Genomic DNA, 15,563 nt, shown 5'->3' with positions numbered 1-15,563 from the left:
CTCAAGAGAAAAACCAAGATTTTCTATAAAAGCTGAAAGGGATCCCCTTCGTTGTGTGGGGTGTAGTTTCTCTTCTCTCTCCCTGCCAAAATGTTCCCAACTCTCAAACAGAAGCACATTCCACTCCTTATGACAAACATCAATATGAAAACAGACTCCAGCTGTCAAACAGCTCTGTTTTGGGGGGAAAATCATGACACTAAATAGTGAAGAACTTATAGCTACCAGTGAAATGATTTTATTTGTGTGAAAGGCACTTAGTAACTTGGGAAGGAATACCAATAAGCTCATGGACTTGAGAGCTATGCTAACCAACCTCAATGGAGAGGATAGAGGGGACATACTAAAAACTAGGTTACAACTCTAACTTTCCCCTTGTTTTGTCGAGATGGGGTGTCACAATGTAGCTCAGCTTGGCCTTGAGACTTCCCCTGCCTGGGGGGCAGGAGGGTGGGGAAGGGAGTGCCTCAGCATGGGCCTGCTGAGGTACCCCCTTCCCCCATACCTCGCCACATACCATCACAAAACATAATCCCCACTCTCTCTATCCTTTTATAAACACATCATTTAGTATTGGTTGTGTGTGTGAGATTGGGGGAGGGGGTGGGGAGTTGAAAATATGCTGGTCAGCCACCCTCAACAGACACAGCTTCCCTGTCAGTAAGGTCTACGGATACTCGTAAGCATGTATCACACACACACACACACACACACACACACACACACACGCACACACACACTGCAATACAACACACAATGCACACACATGCTCACACATACAGGGTGACAGTAAAAAAGTCTGAAATAATGAATACAATGCATTGCCACAAATTACAGACAGGAAGCTATAATGCTCAGGGTTTTATTTTGTAGGTGTGGTACAGTATGAACTATAGGCACCCCATGGTATCTGCAGGGGACTGGTTCCTGGAACCTTACTGTGGTATCCCTACACATGTGATTCCAGTCATTTGGAAGAATGGGTAGCCTGATCCTGAGTGTCTGAGCCTCAGCCTATAGCATCTAACAAGATCTATAGGTAGACAGTATTAAAACGGAGTTACAGGATGGAGTTGTACTTGGTATTCCCTGGTTTTGAACTCATCATGAACACTCTTCTAGCTGGTCACACAGTTTATTTTGGAAACAGGATGACAACACACTTCATTTTGTTTCTTCCTCTACAGTGGAATATTCCATATGTAACTCCCTGTCTGAACACATCAGTAAGGTTGATGTATCGGGACCTGGTTTTATGGCAACCCTTAGCTGGATGAGGACCAACAGGACAGACAGGGTTTGTGAGCCCCTGAGCCTGTACTTCTAACTCCTTAAAAAGACTATCATAGACTGTTCTGAGCCCAGGACTGTAGTGCTGGTAAGTTCGAGGCAGAAGATGCCTAAAGGCTCCCTTGTTGCTGTGAAGTTATTCACAACAGCCAACAGGCAAGTTACTGTTCTACATGAAGTGTCTTACTGCAGCAAGGTGCACAGAGCTGAAACCAAGAGATGTACCAGGGGGTGGGGAGTGGGGGGTGATGGGGAGACTGGGTCTTGGATTAATAGGAGACACTGGGTATGGTGACCTGGTAGCCTAAGAGGCTACCCAAGGGAAGCAAGCACAACCTGCTACACCTGGGTACAGCAGGAGGCATGAGTAATGTGTGCTTGCCAGAGAAATGGAGCATTGAGAGAACAGGTATATCCTCATGGCACTCGCTCGCCCAAGCCTGCCCATTCTCCATCTCACCCTAGGCAAGGCTTGGGAGCTGCAGAAGCTTTGTATTTAGTGGAGAGACAGATGTGTTTGGAAAGTGGAAGGGGAATGTTGGGAGGTACAAACAGGCATGGGTACTACACTACTCCCCAGGACTGATTCTTGGGGAAGGAGTGCCCAGTCTCCACTGGAGACTGACGTCACAATGGGTTCAGCGTCTTAAACCCCCAGCCTTCAGTTTCTTTTGTAGCAAACGCTAGTACCTTTCCTAACACATGGCCTGGGAGGCATTAATTAATGTGACTACTACTTTGTAGGTTCTGACAAGGGGTTAGTGAAGGGGTTAGGAATTTATTCTGGGTCTTCTATATGCCTGACCATTTAAACTGACATAAATTATTTTTCTAAGCCCATTTAGAGTGGTTCCTTGACATCCCATCGCTGAGTTGAGCTAGACCAAATTAAATACTCTGTATGTTCAGCGATCCTCAGAGAAGGCTGCAATACCAATTCTCTCAAGAGCAGTCTAGCGCATTTCCCATTCAACCTAGTATATGTAGCTGGCTAGTTTAACAGACACATACTTGGTTCAGCTTGTAAATGGCTATGGATTCTAGATTCTATCAGTTAAATTTCTCTGTACACTGCCATCTGAGTTTTACAGAAGGATATTTTCTTCAAGTTTATCTTTTCTTTCTCATTCATTCTCCCCACTGAGCCCTCCCACAGACTCCGAGGGTAGCCTATTATTATTATTTTTTGCAACATTGGCATTTTGGCTTTAATTTTATTTCATTTGCATAAATGTCCCCTGCTTCTGATTATAGGCTTCTAGGCAAAGCCTGTGGGTAAGGAAGTGTTATAAAGAGGCACACACTGACAAGTCCCGGAAGCACAAGATGACTTGATGGGTGTCTCTCAGGCATGCGAATGGACTAGGGTGTATTTTTGCTCACATTCCTATGCCTGGAATCTAAACCATACCCCCGGGGAATGAAAATAAGGAGGCCAAACGTGGAGGTGGGAGAGAATGGAATCAGACTGTATCAATCACCAGAGAAAACAATACGTTGATAAGGCCAATTGCAGGCTGGGCAGAAGAGCCACTACATATGCAGAAAGCAAAAGAACAATGTTCAACTCCAGTCTGGGACTGTGGCTTCATGGGAGAGGGCTGCGCAAGCACTCATAAGGATGGATTCCACCCATCACAGACAGATAAGTCTGCCACTGGGTAGGAGGGATCACCTCCCTTCCAGCCCTCTCTCCATTTCCCCCACAGACCAGGTTGGCCTTGAGCTCCTACTGTCATGTCACCCCTGCCCCTCCTGCTCCCAAGTGGTAGAATGTGCCACCTTGCCCAGGTAACAAGGGGGACTGCTTTCATTGAAATTAACTCTGGATTTCTGCAAAGAAGAATCTGGCTTCGCTTTAGGGAGGAAGAGATTGAAACAAAGGGATGGCACCCAGCCGACCTTTTGTAGCAGGAAGGCACCAGCTCAGTGAGTCCCAGAGCTTTCTCCTCCTGTTGGTCAACAGTTTTTGGAAACTGAGGACACCAGTCAGCTTCCTCTCCCTTGGACATTCCATGCTGAAAGGACAGGAAGGTCTCCTTTGTTTCTGGCCAGACCCGTGGGATTTCCCTGGAAGGAGGCACACTGCTATGCAGGCGGAGAACACCCTGTCAGTACACCACGTCAAGAGGAAGCAGCTGATGCAAGGGACATGTCTGAGGGAAAGCAGGAAATTCTGATGTTGAGATAGGGAACAGAAACCACACAGGGTAGGGAAGAGGAGGGAATGGCCAAGGGCTCAAGGTCACAGGGAGCAAGCCAGAGCAGTAGCTGCTTCATTTCAAACTCAGAGTGTAGATGCCTGGAGCTAGGAGCACTAGAGAGGGGAAGGTGTTTTGTTGAGAGTTTCTCCATGGAACTATGGGGCAGGAGAGCAGGGGAGAGGGATCTAGGTGATTTTTCGGGAAGTACTCGGCGACGGACAACCTAGGTTGGTGGAGTTCAATACTTTACTCTGGTTTATACGTCTCACTCAGAGCACAGCTTGGGGACTGTTTGATTTTCTCATTGTGTAAATAAAAGTCAATCTCTGGAAAATGCCTCAAACCATCCCTCTGATTGAAATCTACAAGGTCTGAATGACTTCACCTTTGCCGGCGGGCAGTGGAATTTAGAAAGCGCTAGGCTAACCATGCATCCTGAAGCGGAGGGGGTGGTGGGTGGGGATGCACCCCAGCAAGCTGAAAGAACTTCATCACTGACCTGAATCGGCCCAGCAGGCAGCTCTACATTCAGTACATACTTAGAGAGCAAGGAAGAAAAACAGGGAGTTCAACAGGACGTGAGAAAGAACAAACCGGCAATGCCTCTGGAGGGTGAGGCCCCGGGGTTGCTGTGTTTACCCAGCAACCCCTGCACCAGGTCCAGTAAGACTCCACCCAGCGTCAGCTGGGTATGACGTCACTGACCCACTCTTCCCCCACTGGCTCTGGCAGTTTCCTGCTTTCTGAGGGCCAGCTAAGGCAATGACGTCAGGGGTGCACCTGGTAGCGGTGCGGCCAGATCAGGCCACCCATAGGAGAGACAAAAGCCACGTGGGCAAGTTGAAGCTGATCCTTTGTTCCTGAGATTTCCACTTTGGGGTAGGTCCTGCCTTGGCTCCTCCCCACAAGGAGAGAATAGAAAAGGTGTGTGCATGCATACAGGATCCTCTTTTGTCCCATTTCCTTAGGCAGGACGCAGAGAGAATGGGCTAGAAGACAGAAGGAACCAGGTGGACAGCCACCATGTCAGACTGGGTGTCATGGATGTCCCTGCCTTAATGTATGCCTTCATCATGAGTCTTTGAGACAGATCCCCAGCAGCTCTTATAAATGCCCTATATGGTGTTGACTACCCCATAAATACCACTAGAAGGCTTAATCTCTTCTGGATGAACTATAAGATCGCTAAAGCCCAAGATTCCAGTCAAGATTATCATAAAAAATACCCAGCCTGCATGTCATAAACTCCACAGTGCTTAATAGAAAAAGAATTCAGTCTACACATAGTAACTCATATAATGGCAGCATTTAGAAGGCCGGGGCGGAGGAACTGTGAGCTCAAGGCTAGCCTGGGATATATCTGGAGACCCACTAACCAGCCAATGACAAAGCCACCTAGAAAGAACTCGACCTGTACATTCCTTCGAAGCCCTTTGCTCGAAGCCTCGATGTGATATCAAAGAAAAACAGTCACGGAAAAAGCCAACTTCAAATGGACATCTGCTAAGAATTCAAGCTTGGTTGGATACCTCTCCATGCTGTTTTGGAAATGTGTCACTGCTTAGGAAAGCTCTTTGAGAAGAAAGAGGTCCTTCGCCCCCCTCTCCACCCCAACACCGAATGTAAGAAGAACCCGGGACTAATTAACAGGGAGAAACCTCTTGGTTTTCTCCCTTTTGCAAAAACAGAACAGATCGAGACCCACCACCCTCAGAGAACACGTCTCTTAGGGCCACTTCAGCTCGTTCCCCTTGCTTGAACGTAGCAGGCCACCTGCAGAACAGGACCAGCAGCCCAAACAGGCAGCATGGAGACATGGGGTCAGATCCCACACACTGAGATGCTCTCAGATTCTCTTGAAAGTGTTCGGCCCAAGTTAAATATTGTTCTAAGTGCTATGGTTTATCATTTCCCCATTTATCATATTTTTCATGTTATAAAAGTGATATACGCTGCTTCACGCTAAGGGTTTGGTGTGGTCTTTCTAGTCCTTTCTCTAAGGAATTTATGTTTTAACTTTACATATGTGGCTTACAGAGTAAGTATTTCATGCCAAGTGATTAAACAGGCTTTGTAAATAATTAAAGGCTGAACCAATGTGATAGGACAGAAAACACCTGCCATATATTATATTCTTTTATCATGAGATTATTTTCTGAAAAGTTATACAGGCTCTTGGGTTTGTTGGTTATTATAAACCACCATCTCCAAGGAATAGAGTAGTTTATATAAAATTTGAGGTTGGGAAAATTATAAGACAGTATCTGCTCCTTCTGCCCCCACTACAAAAAATATGCATTTGGCAAATCATTTCTTAGGAAAAGAGGCACTGAGGTGTGTGCTGTACCAGTTGACAATCTTATATTATTTCGTAATTTTCAATAATATGTTGGGAAGAATATGTATATGTAATGTCATCCCAAAGAAGCAGGGACACCGAGAGTATGTTCCTTAAATTCTTTTACAATAATTAATTTTGTGTATGTGTGTGTGTGTACATGTGTGGCATTCTGAGGACAACTTCCAGGAGCAGGGTCTCTCTGCCATATGGGTCCCTGGGATTAAACCATGTGGTTAGGCTTGATAGCAAGCATCTGTATACATTGAGCCATCTTGCCAGCCCAGGAATACATTTTTACATAGGAACAAAGAAAGTTACTATAGAAAGAAATACTTGGTTACCCTAACACATATAGAAAGCCCTTTGGCAAAGTCTCCTGGACGATGAGCGGAGGAGTTTCTATAGAAAAGTGTGGAGAGGTGAAATGGGCCGGAGAAGCTTCCACATTGGCGATACACTGACCATCAGAAATGGTGTTAACCAGCACCAATTCAAGCAATTACCAAACAGAATGTGTTGTGACAGCTCAGCCACAAAAATACATGGGAGAGCTAGGCGTAGAAAGTTAGTTCAGGTAAGTGTTTAGCAGCTAACATACAGAAGGGACAAAGAACTGACCCCTTTCTAGCATTTTTCCATGCGATTTCCCAACACCAATCAAGCTGAACACAGTTATTACAGGTGGAATGGCTTCTGTTGGAATTCTTTGTTTCCAAGACTTATGCAGCAGCATAGGTACAGAAGGCCTATTTGCCTCCCTTCAGGACATACCAAGAGGGGACCTGCCCCTGTGTTCTGAAGCCCACAGTGTTCTGTCATTTATAAATAATGTTTATAAATGTTTGGACATTTATTTACCAGAGTCTATCTACCAGAGGCCCACAAGGGATATGGTTCTTCCCTGTGCATGCTGGAGGTACTTATTAATGACTTGCTGAATAAGTGAATGAATGAATGAATGAATGAATTCTATTGAAGAATGGAGACTGGTTCTGACTGTGACGTCAGGGAGCTATGGCTGGGGTGGGGAGGTAAATGGCTTTGTATCTAAGTATCTCAGATGCCTGATAGCAATTGAGAATGACTAAGCATAACGTTGATTCATTGTACTAGAATTTTCCCACCTGCTGGGGTCAGTTCCCCCAGGTCTCCCCTCTCCCCCCTCCCCCATTTCTCCTCCTTAGTCATCCCACCAGGAAGTTACCACAATGTCTCTCAAAGGCATGATGAATGTTTGAAGCATTCTGGCAGTCTGTGGTAGGGCCCAGAGTGTGGTCAAAGAAAGTAAATTCCACCCTTATTAGGAGATCCTGGCCTGCTTAGGGGAATTTGCCCAGCTTGCATATGGCTTCCTGTACTGTCACAGAGAGCAGGCCTGTCACTGCCTCCATGTGACAGTGTTCTGCTTTCCTGGACCCCCTTTCCTCAGGCCTCACTTCCTTCCTGATTCCTCAGGCCTGATTGTTTCCTGGACTGCACCATAGTGCAGGCAGGCAGGCAGGCAGGCAGGGACACTCCCTCTGTCCCTGAGAGCAGCCACAGGAGGAACTTCTGAGTTGAGATAATGTCACACACAGATGGCTCACTCCAGGAAACCCTGCGAGCTGCTGCGGCTCCTCCACGGCTATTCCATGCATTCATTTATTATGGGTCATAAGTCAAAGAGCCGGGCCCAGGAACAGGCTGGCGGGGGGGGGGGGGGGGGGGGGGGGAGGAAGAGTCTACGCTGATTTTTGCAGGATAGCTTTGGCCTGAGCCTGGCCACAGAGGTGGTGGGTGGGAGATTTTACCACAGGACCATCTCTCTGGCTTCATCTACGTTTCTAAGAGACTTATTTCCTATCCTGACAATCCTTCAAATAAGCTGACACTAGACTCGATTCTGTCTACCAATCAGCTTCTTCCCTATGTCACAAGATCTCTGTTTCCCTCTCCCTCTTCCCCCACCCCTTCTCTCTCACACACACAAGACAAGGTTTCACTATATAGAGCAGGAACTCAGTATTGTAGATTACACAGACTGGCCTTGGACTCACAGGATCCGTCTGCCTCTGCCTCCTTAATACTGGGATTAAAGGTGTACACCACTGGCTTTTTCTATCGTCTTTAGTTAATAGCATTGTGATGACAGAAAGCCCCTACACAAAAATGCTTCCTTTTATGCTTGAATATGAAATGTCCCCACTTGACAATTGTGTATTATTTCATACTTTGCAATAACACGTTGGGAAGAAGATGTATGTGTAATATCATCCCAAAGGGACACATAAGACATGTTGAAGAAGGAAATGGGGTGGGACATTGATTCCCCCTCACTCCTGGGGTAGCTGTTAGGGTCCTGGCTAGTATGATCAGCCAGCGCCAATTTGTCCATAGAAGCACAGTATAGTAAGTCTGAATTGTGGCAGTGTGAGACAATTTGTGAAGTCGGTCACTGGGCCACGCTGCTGCTGAGTCAGCAGACTGACCTCAAGGCCACTCACTCTCTTCTCTGTCCCAGAAGGAAATTCACTTTATGCCTCTGTCGATCCTGAACACACGATCTGAAAATAGAGGGGCCTGTCCCAAGATGGCAGTGGTGTGTTTTCACTCTGTTATTGGTGGAAGAGTGCTTAGAAAAACAGCAAATATTGTAAATTCCTCCCTGTTGTGTGATTTGTAGAGTTGGCAGAGCGTGATTAAGACGTGACAGCAACACAAACTAGGAAAGGCTTTGAGGCCTGTTACTCACCGTTCCCACCAAAGGATAAATGAACCCAGCCCCGATGCTGGCCCGGACATCACTGATGGGCAGAATGAAATCCCTCGGCACCCCCTTTTTGTCAGGTTCATGAGAGAGAGAGAGGTGGGTCTTCGCCATGCAAATGGGCAAATTTCCAAAACCCTGTAAGAATGAAAAGGAATTACATTCACTGCCATTAAGTGCTGGCTTCTTACACCAGCTCTGCAGCAATTGGGAGCAGGCACAGATTGGGGCAGGTGCGGTTAATGGGCGTGGCTATTGGTTCAGCTAGAAGCTGAGGGAGGACAAGACCTCTGCTCATACCGCCATTATTTAGCAGGGTGTGAGGTCTTATGTTTACTCTGAAGGTTCTCCTAGAGAGGAGGCACTTGCATGTTGTGTGTGTGTGTCTGTGTGTGTGTGTGTGTGTGTGTGTGTAAGCAAGGCTATATTTAGGCACAGTGCTGGAAACGCTGTAGAAAGCACTTTCCAAGGCTATTAATATCCAGGAAGGAGGAAGGTAACCAGAACAAGGCTCCTAATGAGGCTCTTAGGACCATTGTTCCGGCCTTCGTGGGGTCTGCTGGAAAGCAAAGAACCCTTTGTGCTGGCTTATGAATCATGGCTATTTGATCTGCGATTACAGTCTAGGAACTAAGATGAGGTCACTTTTTCAGCCTCTTTTATTTTTAAGGACCAAAGTCTGTGCCTGACCCAGAATTCCAAAGGTGAAAGGGGAGGAAGTCACGTGCAGCATCTTACAAAAAGGACAGTGTCTGGGAAGGATGCTGTAATTACACAGCACATAGTGTTCCTTCAGAGACCTTACTAATTAATTGCAACCACATACTTGACACTAACGTTTAAGGAATATTCCCGTGGTAGACAGACAGATGACAGAATGTAATTGCTTATGATTCAACCTGCAAATATTTAGAACATTTTAGAGCAGTATCAGTTGGTGGTGGTGGGGGCGGGTACCGTATTCTTGAAATCCCTCCTTTTACATACTAATGAGGATTTTGGAGAGGAAAACCATCCCAACTGGTACCTAGAATTCCTGATTTTGTAAAATGAGTAAGTATTGGAAATAATTCCTATAAAATTATATGCATAGCCTTTGAAAGTGTACTATAAAAATTAAAAAAGTATATCATCCCATTAACATATTCTATCATAAATCATATCTTATAATGGAAAAGACTATTAGAATAAATTATAGCATTAAAGAATATAAATTATATTACATATAATTTAAAATATTTAGCATACATTTTATGTTATAATATAAATATATGTTATAATATAAAATATATAACATGTAAAATTTATATATAATATATAGTATATAAATGCATATACACTATATCTTATATAGCATATATAACATAAATATATAATAATTATATAACATATATATAACATATAAACTAAATATATAATTATATGTACTATATATAATCTATAAAAATATGTGGCTGTGCATGCCTGTAACTCCAGCATGATGGGAGTGGGGTGAGTAGAGACGGGAGGATTCCAAGAGCATACTGACTAAGTAACCCAGCCAAAACCAGTTAACTTTTAGTTCAGTGAGAGACCCTATTTTTAGGCAGTCAGGTAGACCCCGATAGTGGAAAGGACGTGACATGCTTTCTGCATGTTTATGCACACATGCACACACCCATATGCTCACATGTGTGCAAAACACACACTCTCTTTCATACACAAAGAAGAAAGAGAGAGGGGCTGGAGCCAGGATGTAGCTCAGTGTTGAGCACCGGCTGAGAATGTGAGAGAGGCTCCTAATTCTATCTCCAGTACAGGATGTAGCTCAGTGTTGAGCACCGGCTAAGAATGTGAGAGAGGCTCCTAATTCTATCTCCAGTACAGGATGTAGCTCAGTGTTGAGCACCGGCTGAGAATGTGAGAGAGGCTCCTAATTCTATCTCCAGTACAACAAAAAATAGAAAATAACAAGCCATGCCAAAAGAATACATGTTCAGACTTCAAGAAAAAAAAAACAAAACATTCTTTTCTCCAGGGGGAGGGGGTGAGTGGAGTCCTCCACTACCACAAATTATGCAGTCGGGTTTCCCACATTGGGGGACATCACAGGGCCAGCAAATCCCGGGTGCAATGGGTAAGCCTCACCTGGGAAAACCAACTTCATGACTGTGGTGTCACCCCTGCCAGTTGAGTAGACATTCGGTTCTTTTAAGACAGGGTTTCTTTGTGTAGCCCTGGTTGTCCTGGAACCAGCTTTGTAGACCAGGCTTGAACTCACAGAGATCTGCCTGCTTCTGCCTCCTGAGCACTGGGATTAAAGGTCTGAGACACCACTATGCCTAGCTGGAAAATGATTTTTTATCAGACCCCAGAGAACATTCAACTTGGCACTGGTAGGACAATATTTAACAAAGTATCACACACATTCTAAATAGGACAAAGGAGTTGGAGGGAAAAGCCAGCAGTGCTATTTGTAATGGAGTGATCCTGACAGTGAGCCAAGATGCTGACATCTATGTAGCGAGGGTAAAGCGCGTGGAAGCATCTGAGGCACCCGGACCTTTGGGCGACAGCCCGTCTCATAGTTCACTAGCCCTTGTCCCTGTCTAGAGGTAGAAGAAGATGGTGGAGCCTTCAATCCCTGAGAACAAGGTGATGAACTACCTGAACACAAACCTCACTGAACACTCCTGTTGTGTTCACCTCACCAGGAGCATGCAAGGATTTTTAAGGTAGTAGAGCCTAGAGGGCAGTAAAGAATCGAAGGCTGACTCCCCTCTGCATACCGAAGGGACACTTCCCAGTGCTTCTGACTGAGTGAATGGGAGTGCATGTGACCATGGATGACACCCCGTGGGAAAGTGCTGACTTACTACAGGAGCCAGGCCCTGGGTTCCATTCCCAGCTCTGCAAACCAAAGCCACATTCATAATCTCGGAGATCAAGGATGCCCAAATCAGAGAGTAAATGTCTTTATCATGATGCTTTACTGAGCCAACACTACCAGTACTTTAGTCTCTGCTGATCTTCAGGTAATTGAGTAGAGCTTACCTTGGAAATGGAACTTAAAATCAAGGTGTGCCTTTTGAGACTACAGGCCAGATACCCTGCCTAAGAGTACGGGGATCTTGTTTACCTGTTGTGTATAGCGATCGATTTTGCACTGCGCCTCAGGAGACAGCTCAATATCCTTGGCTCCATAGACGGTCTGGGCGATGATTCTTATCTTTTCTACGATGGGAAGCTAGAGAAACACAAATGACAACAGAATCATTGGCCTTCACGTGCTTGAAGTAAGGGAAAGCTTGGCAAGGTTTTACATTTTTGATCGAAAACTCCCCCACTAGCATAGCAATGAAACCAGCTATCTGTTCTCCCTCGGTCATCCAGGCACTGAAATGTTCACATCAGAAGTCAGCTGGCAGAAAGGAAGCCTTGATATTTAGCCAACAGAAGGCTGTCAACGTAGTTAACCATTTTTATCCATTTCAATGTTAAAATCATGATTTATGCAATGCAAAAAACATTCCTAAAAATGGTCGGGTTCCACAGACATTGACGCTGATATGTTTGGGTGTCTCACCAGAGAGCCAGACATGGACTCTCTGGTCACATTAGCTAGCTCTGAGAAGACTTGAGATTAGCAAGTGACAATAGCTGTAGTGGTACACGCCCAATCTCAACACCTGGAAGGCTGAGGCAGCACTGCAAGGTTTAAGCCAATCTGGGCAACATAGGGAGTCTATCTCAGAGAACTGAAACCCCATAACAAACCCCACAAAACAAACCCCCAACTCCTTCCAAACAGAATAACCAATGAATGACCCCATCTAAATAAAAGCAAAGTGAAGGATCCTAGTAAACCTGTGTGCAATGTTATCTGGAAAATATGGGATGGGAAACCCAGGTGTGACCCTGCTGGAAGGACAGCATCGCCCACTGTGCAGATGACCCAATGGACCGTGCGCAGCAAGGGCATATGGTATATTCTACTGGCAGGAAAGTTCTGCAATAAAGACATACGAAAATCTAGTTCTTGTTACCTCCCCAACTCTGACAAAGCCACAAACTGCTTAGAATCACACTTTTCAGTACAGTAGATTGTGAGACTGTCAAGTCGTTCTGTGGCCTGGAACTTAAATATTGGACAATTAACAAATGAAAATGTAGATCTCCTCCACATCCTTCACACCTCTGTTGCTGCCGCCCATCTCCGGACAGGACCTCGCTATGTAGTCCTTGCTGGATTGGTAACTCGATATGTAGACCATGTTGGTCTCAAACGCACAGAGCTCTGCCTGCCTCTGTTTCCCAAGTGCCGATATGAAATCACAAGCCACCATGCACAGTAGGTGCATGTATTTCTAAGCTTTCATTGGCGAATACAAAAAGGACCATAAGCAAAAGAATGAAGAGACTACATAGGAATGAAGAGACTCAGTGTTGTTCACACATCAGCTCTTTATAACTTACTTTATTAGTTTAATGCAATTCCAATGAGAAAAATCCCAAGAGCACCTGAGACTCTGGAATATGGCCAACTAGTTATAAAATACAAGGAAGAGAGAGTCATGGCACAAATCAAGTATCAATAATACATCAAAACTATATTAGTCAGTTCCTCGTGATAGCAATGCAGGAGGAGATGAACTAACACACGGAAGAGAAGAATGGATTGGGAAAGGCATCTCCATAGATATGAGCTAGTATATAACAGAAGTGGTACAATGGAGAAGGGTTGGTGACCCAGTAGACTTGTGACTAGAAAGAAATAAAACCACACCAGGCCCTCTCCCTGCAAAAAAATTCAATATGGAAGAGATCTGAAAATGAAAACTCTAAATATCATAGGATTCTGTCTTCCCAATGGAGGGAAGGATTTCTTAAAGATGGCGACAACAGAAAGTCACAAGGTTGTTCATGGGTCATGCATGCCTGCATTCTCAGTATTTGGGAGGTTCATAGAGTGTCAAGCCTTGACTACGTAGTGAGTTCAAGGATAGCCCAGACTACATGAAACCCTGTCAATCCACCCACAATTCTACCCCCCACACCAATGCACACACACATACCAGAATAAGTCATAAAAGAAATGATTTACACATCCTTAATTTTTTTCCTAGGGGCTGAAGAGGTGGTTCAGTCAGTGGTTGGGAGCACTGACTACTCTTTCACAGGACCTGGGTTCCATTCCCGGCACCCACATCGCAGCTCACAACTGTCTGTAACTCTAGTCCCAGAGGATCAGACCCCTCTTCTGACCTCTGAAAGCACAGGGCATGCATACAGTACATAGATATCCATACAGACAAAAGAAGCATGCACACAATAAATAAACTTATTTGGATAGTTTAAAAGCCAGAAGATTGGTACTAAAAGAAATTTTGAATGCCTATAAAAAGACATTTAGTTCGAGGCCAGCCTGGTCTACAGAGTGAGTTCTACTACAGCCAGGGCTACACAGAGAAACCCTGTCTGGAAAAACAACAACAACAACAACAAAAAGACATTTAAAAATGGGCAAAAACTAATAACTACATAAAAAAAATAGTCTCACTAGTAATCAAGAAAATAGCTATTAAAATGATAAAAAAACCAAAAACCAAAAACCAAAACCCAAAAAAACCTAGCTCATGGGCCAGGGAGACGGCTCTGTGGGTAAAGTGCTTGCAGCAAAAGCTTGAGGACCTAAGTTCAGATCCAGCTCTCACACAATTACAGCTCTGATGCGCCAATCCTGGGGAGGTGGAGACAGGCTCACTTTATCTGCCAGCTTAGGTAAAGAGCACACTGTGGTTTAGCAAAAGACTCTTTGAAAAACCATGGTGGAGGGCTGGCAAAATGGCTTGGCAGGTAAAGGAGCTTGCTGTGAAGCCGGATAACCAGAATTTGATCCTTAGGACCCACATGCTGGAAGGAGAGAACCATTGATGCAGCTGTCTTCTGACCTCCACCCTTCGGTTTGTGTGAAGACTCACTAATGCTGGAAGGTGGCAGGAAATACACCCGAGGTCAACTTCTGGCCTTCAGGTGAGCATGCCTGAGTGAGGGCACCCGCCTGCACGTATAAGCCCTCTTCCTCCCACGCTCATCTAAGAAACAAACCACACTGACCACAATGTTCTTGCCTCAGTTGGAGGGCTGAGGAGGGCACCAACTGGCTTATCACTGAGGTAGCCTCTCTTTATTCTGAACGGTCTCTACTGCAAGTCCAACCTTCCCAATATACAACCCTGCAAGAAAAATCCCAGCACTATAGTACTGCACGGTCTGCCAAGAGACAACCCTGCTTGAGGTATTTCCGCACCTGCACCCTATGTCCTTGCTTCCGGGATTCCCCTATGAAGTCTTTTTCCCTGTCCTCTCAAACATCAAGCTCTCTAAAGCTCTCAGGTCTATGTCAAAGGCCACCTCTCCCACAAATCCTTTAGGGCAGCCGTTTTCAACCGGTGGGTCATGACCCCTTTGGGGGAGGGGGGGTCACACATCAGATATTTACATTACAAATTTTAACTAGCAACATTACAGCTATGAAATAGTAATGAAATAATTTTAGGGCTGACAGTCACCACAACACGAGAAAGTGTATTAAAGGATCACAGCATTCGGAAGGTTGAGAACTACTGCATTAGGGACAGTATTAACATGCATCCCTTCTTTGACATTGGGAGCACCTGTAGTGTTCTTCCCTGAAGAAGGGGTTGCTGGCAAGGCTCATGATGCTTTGGAAAGTAGCGATGGATTCAGAGGTACCAATAGACTCAAGTGTCTGGACGTAACTTTAATTCTAAAATCCGCTGGCTGGCAAAGTGCCTTTTACAAACCACATGACAGGAGAAATCCCGTGTGAGAGTTCATCTCTGAAAAGAGACAACTAATTACTAATTACTAATTAGTTTCCAGCAGGGCAGAATGTGGACTATGAGCTAGAGGTCAGGGAAGTGGTTTCTATCTCAATGTCTAAGGGAGAGCCCCTGCTAGCATTGCTGCTCTGTAGGCA

At 45.1% G+C, this 15,563-nt stretch overlaps 1 protein-coding gene and 1 non-coding gene across 3 annotated transcripts in view; both read right to left on the bottom strand.

Moving 5' to 3' along the window:
• Positions 1-15,563, bottom strand: part of Mthfd1l (methylenetetrahydrofolate dehydrogenase (NADP+ dependent) 1 like) — a 181,783-nt gene that overhangs the window by 37,223 nt on the left and 128,997 nt on the right. For both annotated transcript variants that reach the window (XM_031351087.1, XM_031351088.1), the window contains exons 25-26: positions 11,700-11,807; positions 8,567-8,719 (exon numbers count right to left, since the gene is read on the bottom strand). In XM_031351087.1, the coding sequence (XP_031206947.1) occupies positions 8,567-8,719; positions 11,700-11,807 (261 nt within the window). The remainder of the gene's footprint in view (positions 1-8,566; positions 8,720-11,699; positions 11,808-15,563) is intronic.
• LOC116079483 lies at positions 10,600-10,758 on the bottom strand. The gene has a single exon (XR_004114028.1). It is a non-coding gene; the product is annotated as a U1 spliceosomal RNA (small nuclear RNA).

Source organism: Mastomys coucha, unplaced genomic scaffold (genome assembly GCF_008632895.1).
Source record: "Mastomys coucha isolate ucsf_1 unplaced genomic scaffold, UCSF_Mcou_1 pScaffold5, whole genome shotgun sequence".
Taxonomy (NCBI): domain Eukaryota; kingdom Metazoa; phylum Chordata; class Mammalia; order Rodentia; family Muridae; genus Mastomys; species Mastomys coucha.
This window is presented reverse-complemented; position numbering and strand designations above follow the sequence as displayed.